At 36.6% G+C, this 23,311-nt stretch overlaps 1 protein-coding gene across 1 annotated transcript; it reads left to right on the top strand.

Annotated features, from left to right (window-relative positions):
• The first annotated feature begins 1,956 nt into the window (after positions 1–1,956).
• LOC306887420 (CD82 antigen-like) lies at positions 1,957–17,699 on the top strand. Its single transcript, XM_079445118.1, has 9 exons — positions 1,957–2,048; positions 6,832–6,903; positions 9,057–9,129; positions 13,542–13,666; positions 13,995–14,069; positions 15,111–15,209; positions 15,614–15,787; positions 16,220–16,303; positions 16,525–17,699. The coding sequence occupies exons 2-9, from the start codon at positions 6,841–6,843 to the stop codon at positions 16,600–16,602; spliced, it is 771 nt and encodes a 256-aa protein (XP_079301244.1). The 5' UTR covers positions 1,957–2,048; positions 6,832–6,840; the 3' UTR covers positions 16,603–17,699.
• Positions 17,700–23,311: the final 5,612 nt, after the last annotated feature.

Consider the following 23,311-nt stretch of genomic DNA (forward strand, 5'->3'; position numbering starts at 1 on the left):
AAAATGTATTCTGGAATCATTGACTGATTTCTACCTACAGATGAGCTCTGATTCTGATCTGTAGCTAAAGGGGTTTAGAGCTGTGCCCAAAAGTTTTTTGAAAGTTTTAAAATCGGATGAAGTAGTCACTGGTGCCACTGAATTATCACAGAAAATGTGGTATTATATATCCTTGACAATTTTTAGAACTGGTGCTTTCTCTTTCGATATTCAGTGTTATGAAGGCTTGGAATGAGGCGAAGGTTTGTTAGTTGGTAATGATACAGCTTAACTGTACTGAATGTACTGCTTGTGTTTGACTCCAATAACTGCGGGCTTCCCCTTGTTAGGACTTTTTTAGCAGATGATATTTCTCAGAGCAAATGCGGCTTTCATTATTTCATTGACACAAGATTTGTTCATTTGACAGGAAATATTGCAGCACATACTGTAAGATATATTGCCCTATATCATATATGACACATATTGTCAAAATTACAAATTAGGCAATCGCCTATATAGTTTTCTCATTCATCCTCTGGGTAGATGAAAATATAAGTTTATAATGTGGAAAATATCCATAGTAAAATATGTTAATATGTATATGAAAATTGCATATGGTTTTAATATATATATATATATATATATATATATATATATATATATATATATGCGCAATTATATAAAAAAAATTATACAAATATCTTTGTTTTTGTAATACTTTTAAAAATGCTTGCCATACACTTATTAAGGAGTTTTAGGACGGATATATTTATGCATGACATGCATGTCCAAAAGTGTATTACACATAGTACATAAGCATATTCTGCATATTTGTATGAGATAGCTAGATATACTAATATTTAGATTAATATACTTATATTTTCCGTAATTTCTAATAGGTTTATATATGTTTTACTTAATATGAGGATAAATTTCATATATGGAAACTGAATAGCCTAAATGTACATATATTTGCACAATGAAGCATAACTGTCCTGAATGTAATGCTTGTTTCAGGCCCAAGTTACTGTGGGTGTCGGGGGTTTTATACATGCTGTCATTTATTTAGTACCTAAAATCTTTGTATCTACATTTCATCTGCAGCAGATGGGGTTTCTTAAGTGAATGCATCTTTCACTTTCATTATTGTTTGTTGATGACAGCTGTGATAGGGGACCAGGTTTGTTAGGTAGCTATTGGTCCAGCTCAACTGTTCTAAATGTCCTGCATGCTTCTAGCTCAAGTAACTGGGTTTCCCCTCTGTTGAAGCTTTCACTTTTCTTTTCACCCCCACATGCTGTCATTTAAGCTTCTGCATGAATCCACTTTTCAGCACATGGCATTCTTTAAATGAATGCTAGTTTTCTCATAGACTACTTTGAGTGTGAAGCCAGTTAATTAGTGTCGTAGACAAATTCTTGGTTGAGACTGAAATGAAGATGTCGAGTTGGCTTTTGTGTTTGTATTGGGCCTATTTTATTCTTTGCTATGAGAGTCAACACACATACAGTCTGCAGTTGTGAACTATCAAGAGGATGTCTAGAAAAAGAGACACGTGAGACTAAAGTGTGAACAATAACTTGTTAAAACCAGTTCTTTCTACCCCTGTGGTTAAGGATGTATCCTACTGTGTGCAAGAAAAACACATTCTAAAAAAGGCACTTCATAAGCTTTTCATATGCTGTCTAGTTGGAGGTAAACCAAATTGGGTTTACTTAAATTGGATCTGAAAATATTCGCTTACGGATCACCTGACACATTTTCAAGGGACAAAATAAGAAAAAATAAAAAAACGTTAATTTTGTTTGTTAAACATGTTTAGATATAACGGTGATTAATTTCAAAGATATTTTGTGGATGTCTAAGCAGTTCACCGAGGCCTCCAACTGGACAGTGGCCCGCTGGGCTAATATTAATCAAAGCCACTTGGTGGCGACTGTGAGCATCCTTTATCCTACAACTCCCGGCGGCTCCAAGGCTCACTCGCACTAGACTCAAGAACGCTGGACGAGACGCGCAGCTGACATCCATTGCACTTTTCTCATTTTCCCATCCCGACACTATACGTGAGTATTCTTTTTGAAAACATAACCTTTTATGTAATGAATGTTGTATATCTTATTCTGAATATTTTGTCAGGTTAGTATCTCAAACAACTGAAGATGGGAAAGTGAATGAAATGAAAAGTTAAAATAGCCTAGATAGTCACGAGTTGGTTAGTTAGATGTGTCCCTGCATTTCTTTTCAAATGTTTCAATATCACAGGCAATTTTAATGTTTTGGCGTGTCATGTGTAACATATTTTCTGTGAGTAGCCTAGTTTGTAGTTTGTGTTTGTGCAGTAAAAGCGAGCAGAGTTTACATTTGTCGCTTTTTCAACTTTCCTAATAACTCTGTTTCACTATTCTAGTTTGGATTTAATTTCCTATTCATAATTTACTTCTATAAAACATTATGAAAAAATGTCAGGGGTTGTTTAGCTATTGTCCCACTCATTGTCATGATTTCGCTTTCAGTTTATAAAAATTTTGTCCTTGAGTTATTATCAGTCAAGATAAGAAGAGTTTACAATGTATTGCTCATAGTCCTCAAAATAGTTTACTTGTTAGTTTTGCTCAGGGTAATGGAGAGCCCGTTTTGCCAGCACATAGTCTGTAGCCCATTTTTCCGCTTTAATAGTTTTTAAGGGAGCTCTCTTTGTCAGGATGGTTCAATTCACTGCTTATGAACTGTAGAGATCTGTCGAATGTAGGTCAGGTCGGTTTACAACTGTAAGTGATTTGGCAAGAGAATTTAAATATACTTTTTTCTGTTTGGAGGCGAATACAAATTTGATTGACACAATAACTGTGTAGGTTGAATCTGTCTTTGCCTACAAATTAGGCTCTATGATTATGAAGATTGGATTAAAGGGATAGCTCACCCAAAAAATAAAAATCCCGTCTGTCATTACTCACCCTCAAGTCGTTCCAAACCTGTATGCTTTTTTTCCCTTTTAAACATAAAAGAGGATATTTAAAAAAAAATGTGGGTAACCAACCAGTTGCTGGTCCCCATTGTCATCAATAGTATGAAAAAAAAATACAGTAGCAGTCAATGATGCCTTAAAAATATCTTGATGTTCAGCAGATGAAAGAAATTCATACAACTTGAGGGTGAGTAAATGATGAAAGAACATACATTTTTGGGTGAAATTTCCCTTAAGTTAAACTACAAATCAGTAACATACTCTAAGTTACAAAATACTGCATTAATAGCCTAGTAACAGTAATACATTATACTTTTAATGTTTTACTGATTAATGTATACAGTAGCGCAAGTTTGATTTACAGTCAAATTTGTGTGGTCAAGCAAAGTGTATGCATTCATTGCATACATTATTTATTTATTTGTATATTAGCAGAGGCAAACATACCCTTAGGAAAGAAAAATCACAACTCAGATCTTCACTGTCTAAGCTGTATCATCTAGACAGCAATGAGAATAAATGGAGACAAATAGACACCAGGATATTAAATTATGGCCAGTGAAAATATTTTGAACTGATTTTTTCTAAAAACCAAATGATCTTGTCTATGATATCCACATCCATATTTTTATAGCTCTATCTTACTGTATGTCAACAGTCATCTGATTTGTTTACTTTAAGTTCACCGGGAATTGTAGGATAGACATCTGAGACAAAGTTGATAAAACATTACATATCTGAGTTTCGCTATAACAACTTCTAAACAATAACACTTTCTTTTGAATTACAGTTCCAGTTTGCCTGCATTCCATTAATAGGTGATGTTTCAGACACAAACATTGGTTCCTCCCTCTTGTAATCATCATTCATCATAAAACTAGTCAACTTTTATAACCTCTTTGGGCCATTTTAGTAGCTGCTTGTCCAGCCCACTTTAACACGACTGGTGCCATCAAGTTGGTCTTTGTGTTCAGGTGGAGAGATTAACTATCCTAATGAATGTAAGCCTTGTTTCTGCCTGAAGTAACTGTGGAAAGACAAGGCAATTGGCCCCAGTGGGCTTCCCCTTATTTGGGGTTTCACTTTTCTTTTTTCTGCATGCTGTGAGGAGTGTGAGACTGTTTAGTCTCTCAAGAGGGGGACATTTTGCACCCCTTCATGCCAGCCCACTTAATGGTTACCATGGCAAACTGTTTGGCATGTGCAAGTTCAAATTAAGTTGTTGTGGAAGTGACAAAGACTAGAAGGCCTTGAATCATCAGATTTAGGCTTCATTTTATAGCATAACCGATTGCAAGGAAGCTCAATGGCACTATATAAAACACACTTGTTCAATCAGCAAAGATGCTTATGCTTTTAGTAACAGATTCCATAACATTTGTGCACTTGTATGTTCACTTTGGATGTTAAAGTTGCCACCCCTGTAGGGATGTCATCGGTTTGGTGGTAACTTCAAGGATAAAGTGGGCTCCTGAGTGTGTGGAGTTTCTCTTTTTGTTCGATTTGAAAAGCGTGGCTGAAAGCTGCCATTGTTGTGGTGGGAAATCAAAGCTGGTTCTATCTGTGCGAGTGTGGGGGGAGGGAGGTTGGAGATCGGGGTGTGAACTAGAGCCCCAGTGTACACTGGGTAGATGAGCTGAATGCTGATGAACTTCAGAATGAGGGCTGAGCCTGGCTCTCCTCAAAGGATAACTGTAGTTGCTTAATAGATACTCTCAAAGTGGCAGTACTCATTTCACAAGCTTTGCTTTGCTTTTCAGGTGATTTAAGGTTATTTTCTGCTAAAGCAATTTCAGCAGTGAAGAGATAAGATCAACTACTGCTGATAAACAGGTCTTGTTGATATATGCCATGTCTCTCCCTGTGGTGGTGTGCTGGCCTAATTCAAATTTTAGTGCATTGTGACACACTTTTTATCTGTCTGACTGAGGTTGGATAAGTTACATGTGTGTAGCCATAATAACTGTGACCTTCTTATGTGGCACATCAGCTCAATGATGACCTTGATCCAAATCACAACAGGGATTTTATCAAGGGTGAATTTGTTTATAACCCCTTTTTGTTTATGTCTTGTGTAAGACGTGGTACAGACATTAGGAAATTCACTTAAGGTAAAAAATAAGGCCTTGTTTCACTCTGCAGAATGAGGAGGAAGTGCAGGTAATTTGATTCCACAGACTTCTGTTGCATCTCGAAAAAACATTACAATCGCTCCCATGTTAGAAAAATATGAGAGATTTTTAAATGAGCTGGTTGGCCTCTGCACAGTAGCACTGTGATTCTCTCTTCAAAACTAAAATGAAACAAGCAAGTTAAAAATGTTTCAAATTGTATTCCTGTTTCACAAGATTAAAAAACTAGTAGTTCATGCAAGTTTGCTTGTGAAGTTTGAATACTGAAATGCTTTCCTTTCTGTTACATAACTTCAAAGAAGAAAAAAAGTAACTCTGTGGACAGACATTGACTTATGAGATATTTTGACTCCTTTATCCACTTTTATCCTCTTTTAGACACATTTATCCAAAGCAACATTTATTGAAGTCTGTTTATGTATATACACACTTTGGGTTAGTATTTTTTAATAAGTCTTTTATGTTCACCAAGGTTGCATTTATTTGATCAAAAATACAGTAAATATGATTACAATTTAGAAGAACTGTTTTTATGGTAATATATTCTGAAATGTAATTTATTCCTTTGATGTTAACAGCCATTACTTATGTCTTCAGTGTCACATGATCCTTCAGAAATCAGTCTAATAGAAAACATTCATTATTGTCAGTGTTGATGCAGTTGTGCTGCTTTTTAGAATTCATTGATGAATAAAATCATTTACCTAAAATAGAAATCTTTTTAAGTAATATTATAAAAGTCTTTACTCTTTCACTTTTGAGCAATTTAATGCATACTTGCTGTAAAAGTATTGATTTCTTCTAAAAAGAAAAAAAATCTGACACTTACTGACCTCAAACTTTTGATATGCTTTTTTAAAGCCAGCTAATAATAAAAAGTTTTTGGATTTCATCAACAAAAAATGTGCATCATAAAGATGCACTATATATCTTTGAACAGTATATGCACCTATAAAATGCTCTGCTGCTCCTCTGCTTAAATATTGATACTCCCAGTCAAAGGTGATGTTCACTGATTTAATTTCACTGTAAAAGAGGTTCTTCCGATGTAGTATCTCTGAGAGGTGGGATGAAAGTCCATGCATTCATCTCTGTAAGAAAGCTTTGAATGAGCTCCTCTGCTTGTCCATAAATGGCTCCAGCAATAATGATTCTCCATCTGTGGCCTGATCCGCTTTGTGTTGTTGCTCTATATCTGCTTATCATCACTCACAATTCTTTCGCCCTTTCTGAGGTCACTGATGTACCGAAGTGTGCCATGCAGCACACCATCAGTCCCACAAATAGCATGAGAAGCCTGTATAATACTAACCTATTAATGATAGCAGGAATATGGGTCATCGTCAAAAAACTGTGGCAACAGCCATCACGCAGTCCAGAGGAGAGTATTGACCTATCCTGAGGAATTTAGATCTGTGTACTCCATAGATTTATCTGATTATGACAGCATGCTGTCTGAAAGCAAGGGGAAGCGGTATTGAATATTTAAACTGTAGCAAACATATATATTAATAGTCTGTGTGCATGATGAAAACTGTGTACCTTTGTTTACAGATTCTTTTTTTCTTCTTCTGTTTAGCTCTCATCACTAATCCTACCAAAAAAAGATTTAGTAATTTTTACAGCTGTCTGTTCATTTCAGTGAATTAAACATTATGTTGCCCTTTTGCCATTTCTCTTAATCTGTGTCATGTATCATATAAACTGATCCTTAATTTTTTTCTGTTTTTCTGTTTTGGATTTTTACAGGTCAACAAAATGGGGAAAGGATGCATTGCTGCCACCAAGTACTTTCTGTTTCTCTTCAACTTAATCTTCTTTGTAAGTTTCACTTTTTAGTTTTTAAAGAACAAGTTCGGTTATTTCAATCATTTGACGTGCTTTGACTTTGTGCTTTGTTATTGTTCCTTGTTTACTACGAAGAAACCTCAACAACAGAATGTTAGCATTAGATGTAACTAACTAAATTAAATGTAACTTTTAGAATAAGGCTCAATTTGTTAACATTGTTTTAATGCATTAAGGGGAAGAGAAGGGAAGGGAAGTGGTGTTTGACCAAGCATGGTGACCCATACTCTGAATTTGTGCTAAGTATCATGAACTAATAATAAACTGGCTTTACAGCATTTATTAATATAGGTTAATGTTAAAATTGTTCATATGTAAAAATTAACATTACAGAAAATAACAAACATAGTCAAATTTAAACTTATGATAAAGTGATAGTGTTCTTGGAAGGTTTTTGAAACATTCTACCAAATCTTTTCCCAAGCCTGTCTCTTTTTATAAATTATGCTTTTTAGCTCACTCATAGCTGGTGTCCCAGTTTTCTTTACATTAGTTTAACTCTGATATTCACTGAACCAGGGCTCACATTCATATAAATAAGTAAATCCTGTTTACCAGTTGATGAAAAACAGCAACACATGTTTATTAGTTGTAGGTGCGCCATAACAGTCTTGCATCTCTCTGTCACAAGAATGCACTCTAGTTATCACCCAGATGAAGTTTTTGCCATTTGTTACCCAGAGAGTTTACTCTTCTCCATCTCAGAGAGAAACAGCCTGTTCTCTCTTGTCATCCTTGGGCTTGTTCCATGTAGGAAATCTCTGATCCAAGTTTATTCTCTGCAGTCCTGGGTGCTCAGGCTCAAAGAGCACAGGAAGAGCCCAGTGATTTATTCCAACCATTTGTAACCCAACCAATGCACTTAAATCCATGTTTAAATGAGCCCAGGAAAATGTTTAAAGAAGTCAAATATATAACAACATAATTAGGTCTTATATGTGTGTACTGATTGGCAGTTTCTTGTCTTTGCATTTAAATTTTTTCAATTATTCATTACAACAACAGCATTTTATATTATTTAGAAAATGCTTTTATCCAAAGCGATTACATTAGATTAGTACATAGAAATGAAACACAGACGAGAAAGAGGACAATTTTTTTAAATATTTAAATAAAATAAATACATTAGAATACATTTTTATATGAATATTAATTAAAAAACATTACATTTCAATATTGTATAAAACATTAAAGTATCATTCTATTGTTTATGGATGTTTATGTTTATATTTAATCATTTTGTAGGATTTGCACTAACAAAGAGCTGTGTGCTGAAATAAATTGATTTGATTTAAATAAAAGAATCCATCAAGAAGTGTTGCTTGGTTTACCTTCATCACCGTTTTTTTATGTATTTCCATGCACCTTATTTGTGAAGTTGAACCAGAATAACTAGAGGATCTGTATGGAGAAATCATAAACCTTAGTCAAAATAAGCTTAAACAGCATTTTGACAAATGAAGGCCCAAATATACTCGATGAATGAACTGATGTGACGTAATTTGAGACAAAATCAGGCCAAACTGACCTTTCTGAAAAACCCGATCCCTAATCTAAGAACATAAAAGAACTTTACTGTGAGCACATTGGGGCTTTTAGTGCTCCTGCATGCACCCCTAAACCACACACCCCAGCATGTGCCCTGGTGTTAGACATAAGGAGAGGAGACGGAACGCATGTCCGAGAGGGTTTAGGGAAGGCTGTGGTGCTCTTGAACTCATGAAACATCCGCTGAGCTCCCCCTCCCCTCCTGCCACTGCCACGCAGAAGCACGGCCCAATCAGTCCCAGATGTGAGCTGAGAGCAAAGCAGAACTGGAACCCCACAGTTAGAGATCAGGCAACAGTTCATAGCTTCCTACGGGCCAGGATTAGTGTGTTTGTTGCATACTCACACACACACACACAGCACACAACCTTCCTGTCTTTCAGGGAACACATTAATACTAGACTTTCCATCTTTAGCTCAGTCCAAGAGATTTGGAGTGAACAAGTTGCAGCTTGTAAACTGAAATGTGGGGCCCCTCGTTCCCCTCCTGTCCTGCAGCACATGATTGATTCTCTCCTTCTTTTTTCTTTCCTCTCTCGTCCTCTGCCCCCTGTCTTTTCCTTTTTGTCTCTCTACAGATCTTCGGAGCTACGATTATGGGATTTGGACTGTGGATCCTCCTAGACAATCAGAGCCTCATTGCGGTGTTGCGTAAGTGTCTGCGCAAAATGTGTGCAACTAAGAGAAAACCATAAAACATCACGCAGGCGAACAAGCAGGAAAATTATGTTCCTAATAACCTAAATTTACTCTCCGGACCATTTTCTCTGGGATGGATTGAAATGCGTTCACATTAATCTAAAAGGCTATTTAATGCCCCATGGGAGAGTTCTTTTGCTGTTAGTTGGTTGTAGTAAAATCCAGAGGAAGCGATGAGAAGAGGTGGTCATCGGCCTTGTCTTTTTATGCTCTCATTAGTGAAGTTTTATCCCATTCTTCCTTTGCATAAAACCCCCTGGGCTCATACGCCAGTGACTCAGACCCACTTTTACAGGGGCCATCTGCCTCTTGTTTCATTTTGTTTGATGATCACTGTTAGTCTCGTCTTAAAGAGCATGATTCAGGCTTTTTGACAGATTGTCCACGATGGGCTCTGTATTTTTCACCACTCCTCCCTCCTGCACACTTCTGATCTGTTTTCCATCCCAGAGGCCATTACAGGGAGGTCTGGGTCACTGGGTCTGGGTCTTACAGACACTGCCAAGCCAGGCTGGAGCTCCATGTTCACAACTGGCTTCAGATCAGCTATTGAGTTCACGGCTCTGTGCGCGAGCCAGGCAGGGCCTGTGTATGACATAGCACGTCTGAGGCAGTCTGCAGGTGCTCCCTCGCTGCCACACAGGCCTCTTTTAGCGGCTGACTCATTAGCATGCATCACGTCAATGCTCAGATCAGGCCTCTCGTTGCATTAGTCATTGGAAAGAACAAATTAACACTAGTGAGCAAGTATATGCAAAAGAATGACCCTCTATATGCCTCTGTCACTTAATTCTAAGTGGTCTTAATCTATACTGCAGTTCAAAAGTTTGGGAACAGGAAGACTGTTGCTGTTTTTAGAAGTCTCTTATGCTCCCCAAGGCTGCACTTATTTATTCAAAAACACAGTAAAACAGAAATTAAGTGAAATGTAATTACAATTTAAAAGAACTGTTTTTTATTTTAATGGATTTAAAAATGTAATTCAAACATGTGATGGCAAAGACGAATTTTCAGCAGCCATTATGCCACATGGTCACATGGTCCTTCAGAAATCATTCTAATTGGCTGATTTGTTGCTCAAGAAGCATTTCTTATTATTGTCAGTGTTTAAAACAGTTGTGCTGCTTTATATTTTTGTGGAAACTGTGATATTATTTGATTATTGTGAAAACTTCAGAATTATTTGATTATTATTTAAGAAAGTTTTCAAGAATGCCATTTGTTTGAAATAAAAATCTTTTGTAGCAATGTAAAAGTCATTACTGCCACTTTTGATTTATTACATCCTTTCAAAAAAAAAAAAAAAAATAGCTTATGCCAAACTTTTAATCAGTAGTGTTTCTCAAAGCCAGTGTCAACATAATTACTGACAAAGTGGTTAATGAAGGGTTTTTGATTTCATCAATAGAAATGCACATCTTGAAGATTAATAAATGCTTGTAGCTAACATGTTGGGGAAAATGTCGTAAAATATATAATAATAATAAAAAGCACTGCAAGAAATGAAAACTAACATTCTATCGAAAATCCTAGAAAGAATGCGAATGCTTTCAATAATACTTCAGTTGTAAAATAAAGAAAATGTCATGGATTGAGTGGCATAAGATAAAACTGAACAGAGAATGAATGCTGGTTTAAATGTAATATATAAGATGTTTAAATATTTACCTTAATTTTGTTCTTTCTCATATACTAAAATTAGAAGCTATTTTATTCCAAGTAAAACTGACTAAAATAAATGAATATGACATGACAAACTATTATTGACTGAATTTTATTTTAGTCTACAACATAAGGTTGTGTGAAAATGAACACTGCTCAAAGTCTGCGCACTGACAGTCCTCAGATTTACGGAACCATTACAGTAGTTGACTTGGAAAGGGTCAGAGCATTTTAAAGGTTGTCTTGCAAAATGTAGTGAGCCTGACCCAACACATGAACCCAGTCTGAGTGGCTGCGCCATAAAAAGTTTTTTGTTTGATTGATTGTTCAGAGCGGAAAGCTGATTTAAAAAAGTGCATGCTCGCACCATAGCATGATACGAACAGCAGTGAATCTGTCAGCCTCTCGTATTCCTCCTTTACACGTCATAATTCATCTGACAGACCCATTCCTGCAGTGCACAGCGGCTGCTGGCTGTTTGTTGGGACTCCCAGCCATGCATACAAACTGTGAGCCCATCGTAAAAAAAAGTTTTCTGAACATCATTGTTTCTCTAATCCAGATGCCAGTGGCCTTCACTGGCTCAACTGATCCCTAGAGGATTTTCCTGTTTCCGTTAGACACCATTAGGCACTTCACCAGCATGGGGTTGTTTGAGATTTACAGTACTGAAGCTACAAAGGCCCACACATTCAAAGCTGAAAAGCAGACATGTTTTATGCTTTTATTTGCAATGTCACTGCCCATTCTTGGGGTTTGGGCACTGGATGGAATAATTGAAACAGAATTGTTGCGTTCATTGCAATTGGCCAAATGCTTTGAACTTGGTTTCTGCTGAGCATACTGGTTGCACTTAAAAAGGCATTTGCTTTAAGGAAAAAGGTCTTGTTCTTTATTCTGCTATTGTTTGTGGGATTGTTATGGCGACAGAGAATTTTGATAATATTTACCACATGGCACAAAAGAGCCTCATCTCAGTATTTCCATTTGAAAACTCTGACATTTTTTTTATTCGCATTAACAGCTGTTTACCAAAAGTTAAGTCAACCATTTCAGAACAACCAACTGCTGTGAATCTTGTGAGATTTTTTTTATTTTTTTTGCAATGAACAGAATGAGCTGAAATGATTCCAAATAAGATAACTCACTCCACATTGTTCCTTAGGATGCTGGATTTGTTTGCTTACTAAATGCAATCCGCTGGTTCTCAGTTTCAAGCGTGTGGGTTTCCCAGTATCCAGTTCTCTCTTAATCATTAATTACTAAATAGCCTAAATTATGTAATATGTAGATGGTGCCTAATAACTCATTCTGTTATTTGTGCTTAGACGCATGCTGTAATCATCAGGGTCGAGATGGTCATCTCATCTAAGTGCTTGGTTTCGTAATGATGATTGCATCGGGTCACATGATGGGCCATTGTTTCCTCTGCACCCACAGTCACACTGTGGTATTGTTTGCAAGGCTGTCTGTGGTAATGTTGTTTTTGCTGGGGAGCCATTGAGGTATTTCGAGGCAGGATGATATGACGGAGGCTTTTCAGTCAATACGCATGAAAGCCTGACTGAAGCAGGACCAGAACACAGTTGGAGAATGTGCTGCTGCTTTGAGGTGAAGCCACAGAATGTCTGACCCAACTGTTCAACAGTGTACAGTGAGCATCGCCCGGTACTATAGGCCTTCATGTCTCAGTCAGAACCGTAAGGGAGACTTGCCAACCCCATCTCAACATTACACAATGCATATTCATGAGGAAAACCCGAGACTGTATTTACTGACTTGGAGTATTTGAGACCAAAATTAGTTTTTGGCATGCAAAGTGACCAGCTTTTCATTAGGTAGAGTTGAAGTGGTTGTGCTAAATGTAAACTTCAACAGACCATAGAAAAGTACTGGTAAAATAAAAATAAGTGTTTTTTTAATAATTTATTAATGCTAATTTATAAATATGCTATTGTTTCTTGTAAACATATGTTAATTTATGCAACTTAAAATGTTAAAAATATACTCTTACTGTTTAAAAATGTGGGGTCAGAAAGATTTTTTACTTGTTTTTAAAAGAAGTCTCATATGGTCAACAAAGCTGCGTTTTTTTCATCAAAAAAAAAAGAATTATATTGTGAAATATTATTACAATTTAAAGTAATTTGCTTTCTTTTTTAATCTTTTAAAATGTAATTTAATTCTGTTATGGCAAAGCTGTTTTTTTTGGAGTCAGTACTCCAGTCTTCAGTGTCACATGATCCTTCAGAAATCATTCTAATACGTTGATTTGGTGCTTCAGAATCATTTCATATTATTGATGTTAAAAACAGTTTTCTGCCTAGTATTTTTGTAGAACCATGGTACTTTTTTTTTAAGATACTTTGATAAATAGAAAGTTCAAAAGAACAGCATTTATTAAAACAATGTGGAAGTCTTTACTGTCAGAATTGAATGCTGTATAAAAGATAAAAGTATTAATTCAAAAAAGTCATACTTACCCCAGAAATTAGCAATAATAGGCAATATTAATAAATGATGCAAAAGTATTTTTCATTGCTATTTCATGTTAACTATTGAATTGACCAATTTTAATGTATATAAGTGCTACCAAAGTGTGGAAAATAACTGAATAACTGTTATGTTTACTTAATCACTGCTCATTAACACAATTATGATTAGTTTGTAACCAGAATTACATTTGTATTTCTCACTAACAGAGGATTCATCCATAGTCCTGAAGGTGGTCTCTTATATTCTGATTGGCGTGGGCTCATTCTCCATGCTTCTGGGATTTCTGGGCTGTCTGGGGGCCATCTATGAAATCCGCTGTTTGCTTGGATTGGTAAGACACAAAAATGCACCAATGTTTAGCACAGTTTTTACCATCTATCCTAATTTAGTTGCTGTTTGTTTTTTTGTAAATCACATGTTTTGTTTCACATCCAAACTTGAAGTACAAAAGGAACTTCTGCTCTCACTTGTAAATTTGCTGTGCTGAGCAGATTCATGTCACATGCCCCGATTAGACTGGACTGAACCAGCTGTTGCGTTTCTGTTGCACATATGTGCAGAGTGCAGACTGTGCAGTAAATATGTGAGACTGACATATGTGGTGGGCAAGCACACGAGTCTGTGATATCTGAATCCATTGTCTTTTTCTCTTTCTACAGTACTTCACCTGCCTATTGCTCATCCTCCTTGCTCAAGTGGCTGCTGCCATTCTCATCTACTTCCAGCGGGATTTGGTGAGTGAGTAAATGCTCTAATGTAGCTGCTGTAAAGTGATAGTTCACTCAAAAATGAAAATGTAATCATTTACTCACCCTCATATCATTCCAAACCTGTATGAGTTGTTTTTTTTCTGTGGAACACCAAACAACATATTTTGAAAAATGTCTCCAGTTCATAAAATGAAAGTTGTGTTGGCCCTCAGTGATCTTCAAAATATCTTCTTCTGTGTTCCACAGAAGACAAAAAGTCATATACAGTAGGTTTTGAACAAGATAAGTGTGATTAAAAAATGACAGTTTTTAGTTTTGGGTGAACCATCTCTTAAAGCCTGGCATCAAAACATTTTTGTGAGCAAGACACTTAGGGCTTGCATGCATGTTAAAATGCTTTGGAAAAGTTTAGATCAGATCTCCATGTGTTCCATTTGCCAGCTAGAATTCATTGTGAAGGTTTTGTTTAGAATTCTGGCTTGAACAGCTTGAAACGAGGTCAAGAGTTTTTCAGTGGCTGAAAATGAAAATATACTGTCCCCTATCGCATATACCAAAAAATACATGCATTTCAGGATTGTTATTGTTGAGCAGACCTTCACCATGATGACACATGAAAAAAAATAATCACATACGTTGGACACAGGATGAGCACGAATGCGCACAAACACTTCTGCACCCTCCACCTAGGTCAGCCAGCAGCGAGTGTCTCTGAGGACGCTATAGAAAGCATCTGAGCAGGATATGCAGTAAATCATAAAGTATTTGAAACAAGTAGATTATTTATGTTGTCCTTTATTTGCTTATCTGTCATCTTGGACATAAATGCGAACCGGTTTGGAGACAAGATGAAGATTTGAAGCATACAGTTGAAGATTTGCTTCCAATGCAAATGCAACACATGCTTCTCTCATGGGAAAAGAATTGTGTGAAACAAGTGTGTTTGAACTCTGTTCCATTTTAGTAGCTTAGTAACAACTGTTTCCTCAGTCAGCAAAGTGAGTTTCAGGTCAAATACCTGGGGCTAGAAAAATAAACCACTGACCCGCTTAACTCTCATTGCAGTTGAGGAAGGAGGCAAATGAAATTGTGTCCCAAGTTGTGGTGAACTACCCCGGACAGAACAAAACTGCAGAGCAGGCCTGGGACTACCTCCAGAGAACAGTGAGTATGAATGGGCGTAACTCATACATTGTCTTTAATTCAGACTAGAGACGTGTATTGTATGTACTCTATGTATTTGAATGTATTGCCATGAAAACCATTCGGTTTCTGTGGGAGGTTCAAGCTCTGGAATGTAGAAATGCTTGTTAGGTTGTAAGTTTAGCCTTTCAGAACTGACTTTAAGACTATTGACTGTTCACTTGCTTATATTTAAAAGACCATGTCATTTTTTTGCACTAGAAAAGTGTATTATGCTAAATACTGCATACATTTTAATGGGAAATTAGTGGTTCAAAGTGCTAATTAATGATTAAGATGCTAGTGGGTTGAATAATCCTGGTTCATAGTCAAGCCAACAATATCAAACACTTCATGCCTTGTTGTTTCTTTTCTGTGTGTCTCAGATGCAGTGTTGTGGCTGGAATGGACATAAGGACTGGGATGAGAACCAAATGATTAGTAACAGTTCGCTGGAACTGTACCCATGCTCCTGCCACAATGTGTCCCTCCCACCACCTAATGTGGCTGATAGCGGCTTCTGTCAGGCCTCATCTGACGATTGGCCCGTCTATGAGACGGTATGAGAAATATAGCTTATTCATTCGTAATTTTAATGTGTTAAGTAATTTCTCCCTAGCGTTTTGTATAATTCTGTGTTGTTAAAGCAATAGTCCGCCCAATTAAATATTATTATATTAAATATCCCACAAATGTTGAATATTAGTATCCGAACAGTTTCAATTTCATTGACTTCCATTGTATGGTCAAAAAATATGGTTGTCAATGGGAACTGAAACTGAACCCAAATTCTTCAAAATATCTTGTGTTCCAATTAAGTCAGTCAGTCATACAGGTTAAACAGATGAATGGGTGGACTGTCCTTTGATTTGATAGATGGATACATAGTTTTGCTAAACACTGTGGGCAAATTTATTACGCACACCAGGGAAAGATGATGACTTTAGTTAGGTGAACGATCTTCTGACAGAGTGTTTTTCTGTCTTCATCAGGGCTGCCTGGAGAATGTGGGGAGCTGGCTCTTCACAAATTATGGAATTATTTTGGGAATGTGCCTTGGTGTGGCTGTCATTGAGGTATGTTGTATGTCCTCTGCCCTAGGCAGCATGAACAATATGCCTATTCATTACTAAGAAGTGTTGGGGTGTTTATTAGCAGTGACGTTGTGCTATGGACTCTAAGAAAGAAAACAAACTAAATTAAACTGTCACTGGAGTGGTACCTTTTTTAAAAGGTATTTATATGTACACATTTCTGTTCTGATCTCAGTGTAGTGACCATTGTTTGTTTCTTACAGCTCCTTGGCATGATGCTTTCTATGGGCCTTTGCAAGAGTGTACATCAAGAGGACTACACCAAAGTGCCAAAGTACTGAGGAGGAAACACAGACACTTGCACACAAATGTATTCAGTCCTTCCTTCTTGACGTCGAACAACAGATCTCCCTCTTTTTCTACAGTATATACAAAACATACACTTTAGGGTTATGTTTAGTCATGAGATTTCACTCTATGTCAGTAACACTATCCCCTGTGATATTTAATCGGATCTTTTTTAGTCCAGTTTTGAATAGCCCATTGTATGACAGTCTGAAGTGTAGAACATGAAAGCTGCCCACATAAATTAATGAAAAGCCTATGACGAGTCCTGGAGCCCCTGAATGGTCTATTTATACGACAACACTCTTTAACACCCAGGCTGGTCTGTTTGCTTTGATATTTCTTCATTGTAGCAGCCCACACTATGAGTTAACATCCTATTAAACTTTGGTTTATGCTTTATAGACAACAGAAAAACCACAAAGGCCTGCTTTTGTTAAATCAAGGGACTTTTCTTATAAGAAATAAGAAAGTTGTCTGTGTTATAGTGCATCATGTATGTTTGTGCACCAGTGTTGTTTCAGGTTGCTTTTGTTTATTTTTATTAGTGTGTGTATATATTTTAGATTTCATTTGCATGTTGATTTTGACAAGTCTAGGGAGTCAAACATTTGCCTTTTTGTACAGATGATAAATTGTTTGTCTTTTCTACGTGCTTCATTTGAGCATATTTGTATGAGCATATTTGTAAGGAAGTACAATATAAAGCTATTCCTTGATGATGTGAACCAAAATGAAGATTAGCCCCCAAAGTTGACTGCAGACTTGATTTTTTTTATTGCATTGCTCCTAATTTAACTGATTTTCTCTGGCACCACTACGACTTTAATTGTATACTTGCTATGACGAGTATAAATGAAAAAACAGCTAACAGTGTTTTCTGTCATCTGTAATAGTTATATTGCATATGTAAAACTTTGAGTTCTTCATAAAAGGTACACACTTATTTTAATGTTGCAAAAAAAACAAATCCTATTTTTTTTAAATATAGGGAATACAGCCCCTACCAAGTAACTATGAAATGATAGAAATATTGTAACTACATGTACCTTTCTTAAGCTGAATGTGTTATAATAAATAACTCACCCAATCTATTTGCTCTGTGTTTTTATCCACTGTGTACTTTTGCCAAATCTTCACTAGGTGGCAGTAGCACATCTGTTCTAGTTAATGTGAACTGGGAAGTGGTGGTCAACACTTCACAGCCTTTATTTCAGAATGATTTGCATGATAGGTGAGTAAATAACAATATACCCTCTATTAGTAAATCATCAAAAACAAAACTTAAATAAGCATATCTTAACATATATCCTTCTGCATTTTGTTCATTTCTTCAGGCAAATGTGGTCTTCCTCAAGGGGTCATCATGGTGGTCTGTTTCTCCTCTGTTTCTATGAGGTGTTAAATGACACGGCCCAACCTTCGTTCTCCCTCAACAATAGAGGGTTCATTGCCACCTGCTCGCTCCCTTCATATCCAGTCTGCCCACCGAGCTCCATCCTGTTTTCACAGAGCCTTGCCCAGCTGCCGCACACATGGATACTCTTGGAAAGCTTTTCTTTTTTAGATGTATATGTCCAGTGCTTTGGAGAAAAAAATGCATATACTGTAAATGCAGCATGTCATGAATTTTCTCACTGAAAACCTTCAGTACAGTGTGTATTTTTACTTGATTTAACTTGAGCACTTAGATCTCCATTAATCTATGGTAATTCAGCTCATAGAGGACGTCAGTTTCCTTTCCCATCCTTCCGTTTATGCTCTGCTCCAGGTCTCCAGAGCTGCACTTGGAATTATAATGGTGATGGGCTGACGTTGGATCTGAGCTGTCTTTTGTCAGAAGGCAGTCTGGAATATCGCTCTGATCATGTTCTGCCAGCACACCAAACAACAAAAGCTGCTGCTCTTTGCTCTAATAGCTTTCATAGGCTGCAGAATTATTTCATTGTGTAGCTGTATACAGTTGTTGAACGCTGACTTTATGAAGTAGTCTTGAAACTGCATTTTATAAGCAATATTTACAGTCACACATTTTCCAGTTGAGCTCAGTTTTGTCCATGTGATTTAGTTTTACAAACGTTCTTAATGTTTATAAACGCATAAAGAGAAAAATACTGTATCATAGACTGATGGTAACTGAGAGAAAGACCAGCTGACAGGAAGCCACAGAGACATGTATGACTGCACGAGACAGCTGTCATTCACACACACACACACACTTGTGACCGAGTCATACTCTGCGCACCCTCATTGAATTTAATCTAATTTCACTTCACATAGATGGCTAATGAAGGAGAGGAGGAAGTCCACTAATAATATTTAGAAGAAAGGGGAAGATCAAAAAGTCAAATCAGCTCTGAATTACCGAAACATTGTACTTATGATTTAAAAATTATTTTTTATTTTTTTACACATACTAGGCTTTATTTATTTAGTGTTTATAGGAACAGGGGCAACAGTGTCCCCTTAACAAAACAGTCATATAGTTAGCATGTTAATGCGTTATTCATGTTATAGGGCCACAGTTTTATGATGCCATACGGTTTAACTTTTGAAAGCCAAGACCATGCACTGTTTCCCACATTTTTCAAGAATAGACCATGTTTTAAAATGAATATTTTAAGTAATCAAACTCTTGACTCTTTCACACAGCTCTGAATTTTTCTGCTATGTTTCATTTATATTTTCTATTTCATTTCAGAGTGTTATAACAATGTAACAACAATTGCGATCAGCTGAAGTTGTGACAGTAATAGTTACTATGGTGATTTTTGTGTCCTCACAGCAGCGAGGCCGTTTCATAGTGATTCATCCTGTATATCTGCATTTGGGCAGTGGACTGTACAGAGTTGCTTATTATAAACGACTTTGGGCTTGTTATTTCTAGATGTTGCTTACAGATTTGGGTAGATGCAGGTTGTGATTTTTGGGCTTATTTCCAGAATACAGCTGTGTAGTTGGACCTGTTAGTGGTTGGCACCCACAGGACAAAATGTTTAATGTGTGATGATGTTTCTCTCTATGAATGCCATTAATGTTCTGGTCATAGTGTTGTAAAGGTAAGTAAGCGCACTCTCCCCTTTTACAAACTGATTGTAACTTTTTTTTACCAGGCTGTTTTGATATCTTAAGTAATTTGATTCAGCATCTTTATGAATCAATGTTGCTTTTGATGCAACAAGACGTTTCTTACATAACAAAATTCATAGCACCAGTGCACACATATGATATTTTTAAATAATATAACATTTCAATCGCCAGTGAAAATGATTGTTTAGATAGCCAGGGAAAGTTGCTGGAGTTGCTGAGGACAGTAAAATCACCATTATATTTCAGTGCATTTATATACCATGCTGAGATGGTCCTAGAATAACATGCCAGGGTAGTAGGGGGACTTTTTGAATGGGACTAGAAATGGTTTAAGAAATAAACACGATCAATGTTTTTAGCAGTGCATAGTGGAAAACTGGAACAAAATCCTTTTTAAAGCGATGCCCTATGCAGACTGCATGATCCAAAAACAAGAGGTGCTTATTCTGGGCTTGTTTTTCCTGACTGGGTTACTTATTTTTGGTGTGTGTTTTCCAATTGCTTATTTCTCCTAAAAAACTTGGCAACATTACCCTTGAGTTGCAGAAGTGCAAGCCTCAAAGGCTGTTTTCATGGAGGAACAAGGTGAGATGTGAGGGTGAACAATGTGAAAAGGGCTGATTTGAGAACAGTGATGTTGGAGGTCTGGTTGGAGAAGATCTGAAGGGCTGCTCATGTAGGTCTGGAACACTCATCTAGATAGGCATGTAATAAAGCTGAGCTGGCCCACGGCTAGTGTGGTTCCCCTCCTTCAGGCCAGATGGACCCTTTTCTCTTGTTAACCTCTTCAGGACTTTCGCCTTTAGCTGGTACTATCACACAAGAGCAAAGAAACACTGCTGAGGAATCTAGACAAAGGCACCCTTTTTATACTGTAGTAAGTGTAGAGGAAGCTAAGCAGACTAGTGTTTCATTCGTAAACTGAATTTTGTAGTTTTTTTTTAATTAATCCATAATTGTAATATACATAAGGATTACACTTCGTATGAAATGCAATATAGTATGGAAAGGTGTTGTGAAGTGTCTTTGAGGCAGAAAAATCTGATAAAGCTGAATTATACTATACCATTGAAGTGCAGTAAATATGCCACATATGTGATTGTTCATGTACTTAATAAAATCTGGTAATCTTGCATATGACTCTTCTCTCTGGGTTATGCTGCATAACGCTGTTCCCATATGTTTTACTAACAGACACCACAGAGAAAACGTACTGTATGGAGGTTTGAGGAAACTAAATGGTCTGTGGAGAAGGAATGTTATGTGCCATGGGTTCAAGCATTTTTTTCCCTCACATTGACGGTCAGAACACAGCGAGTCTTCATAATTGTTTTTCATGCTCTCCTGAATGTGTCTGGACATATTTGAGAATTTTACATTTTTACCCACCAGTTACTTTGATTGTCCAGCTTCCTTCAAAGAATATACTGAAGTTCCTACGAGACAGGTAGACTATAAGTATGCTGTCATTTTATTTTTAAGTGTTAATGCTAATCATAATACTGACAAGGTGGTACATCATTATTTGATCAGGAAATTGACTGTAATTTTTCAGTTTACTTTTGCTGTGATATCTCCAGTTTGGCAGGTACTTGTGATTTATTTAGGCCTTTAGAGATTATTACAGAACTTTTCATGATTGTCAGTATGTTGTGCCCGCTGAATTGTGTCCATATAAGAATGATGTTTCTCTTTTTTCAAATATGACAACTTTTATGACAAGCTTGACGACATACCAGGACTTATTAAGAGAATTCCTGGGAATTCTGATTCCTAGTTAAGAGCCAAACTAAAAAATTTTACTAAAACTAAAAATTAAACTAAAGAGGTTAATCATGTAGCCTATAGCAAGTAATTTACAAAGTGTTAAGGATCCCACCCCCCACCCTCCCAAATTTAAATGCATTTTTCAAATAATTATTAAATGCCACAAAACACCAAAAACTTTAAGCAATGAAATACTTTCATGAGTTTAAATGTTTTGCCGTTTGTCATCAACTTCCTAATAGAAATAGGAAGACAGAGGCCAAAAATCAATGGGAGCAAAAAAGTATTCAAGATGAAAGTGAACATTGGCAAAGCTTTTGATCGTGGAGGGGATGAAAGCTTCAAAAAGCAGAAGCTGAGCTCGCTTTGCTTGACAGGTAAAATACCACGCTTACACCAAAGCAGCAGGAGTGTAAAGCGAGGGGGTGTCTTCAGTGGCTAAATTTGGTCGAAGTTTATATTGACATCACTTACAGCTCTTCAATTTTGTTTGAGGCAATGATAATAGGCTGTTACTGTAGCACAAATTCATCATGTCCCAAATACATATTTTAAGCTAAATCCATGTCTGCTGGTTGTTGCATGCCTTCACATTGTAGCCTAAATGAAAGACAATCTACAGTATGTTGATCTGTGCGTCTGGCTTGAGAAACAGGAAGGAAAGTGTAGGGAAGACTGAACCGGAGCTGTTTAAACAGCTGTACTGAATCAGCAAGTCCAACACCATAGCCCGCACACCTAGTTGAGATATAGCCTAAAAAATACTTTGGCCCCATTTTTTATGTCCAAACTTTTTTGTTCAGATTGTACATTTTGTATGTAGGTATTTTGTAGATCTCAAAATACCAATGCCAAACCTTAAATTTTATATATTTAATATTTTTTATTAAATATTTTATATAATATTTTTTATGTATTTTCAAAATGCCTCTCACTGATTATTTTACCTTTTGTCCACACTCATCCTTTTTATAGCTATTTTTTCCAGCCTAAATGAATAGACTGTTTTATCTACATCACACAGTCATTTACATAGTCTTTTTTTGTTATTAACAAAGTCATTCATTACAGCGCAGCTATACCTGTTCCTGTGATAATCTGAACTAGGTGGCAGCTGCGCAGAGCCGCTCAATTAGTTCAGGCAAAAGATTGCACACCCGGTAAGTAATATCCTGAACACTTGTGCAGTGAGGTGCTGGAGTGTAAGGTTTACTGCCCTGTGGAGGAGAGTTACTCTGGAGATGCAGAATATATTCAGAAAATACTGAATATATTCTGAATACTGAATCTATCTATCTATCTATCTATCTATCTATCTATCTATCTATCTATCTATCTATCTATCTATCTATCTATCTATCTATCTATCTATCTATCTATCTATCTATCTATATACAACCCAAATTCCAGAAATGTTGAGACATTTTTTTAAATTTGAATAAAATGAAAACTGAAAGACTTTCAAATCACGAGCCAATATTTTATTCACAATAGAACATAGAGAACATAACAAATGTTTAAATGGAGAAATTTACACTTTTATCCAATAAATGAGATCATTTCAAATTTGATGCCTGCTACAGGTCAAGTCTCTCAGAAGCAGAATCTCCAATCTGTGAAAGAGTGTGTAAAAAGATTGTGGATTACTTTAAAAATTCATTGTTCCTCAATGTCAAATTGCAAAGGCTTTGCAAATCTCATCATCAACAGTGCATAACATCATCAAAAGATTCAGAGAAACTGGAGAAATCTCTAGGCGTAAGGGACAAGGCCGAAGACCTTTGTTGGATGCCTGTGGTCTTCGGGCCCTCAGATGACACTGCATCACTCATCAGCATGATTCTGCCT

Source organism: Barbus barbus (assembly GCF_936440315.1).
Source record: "Barbus barbus genome assembly, chromosome: 2".
Taxonomy (NCBI): Eukaryota; Metazoa; Chordata; class Actinopteri; order Cypriniformes; family Cyprinidae; genus Barbus; species Barbus barbus.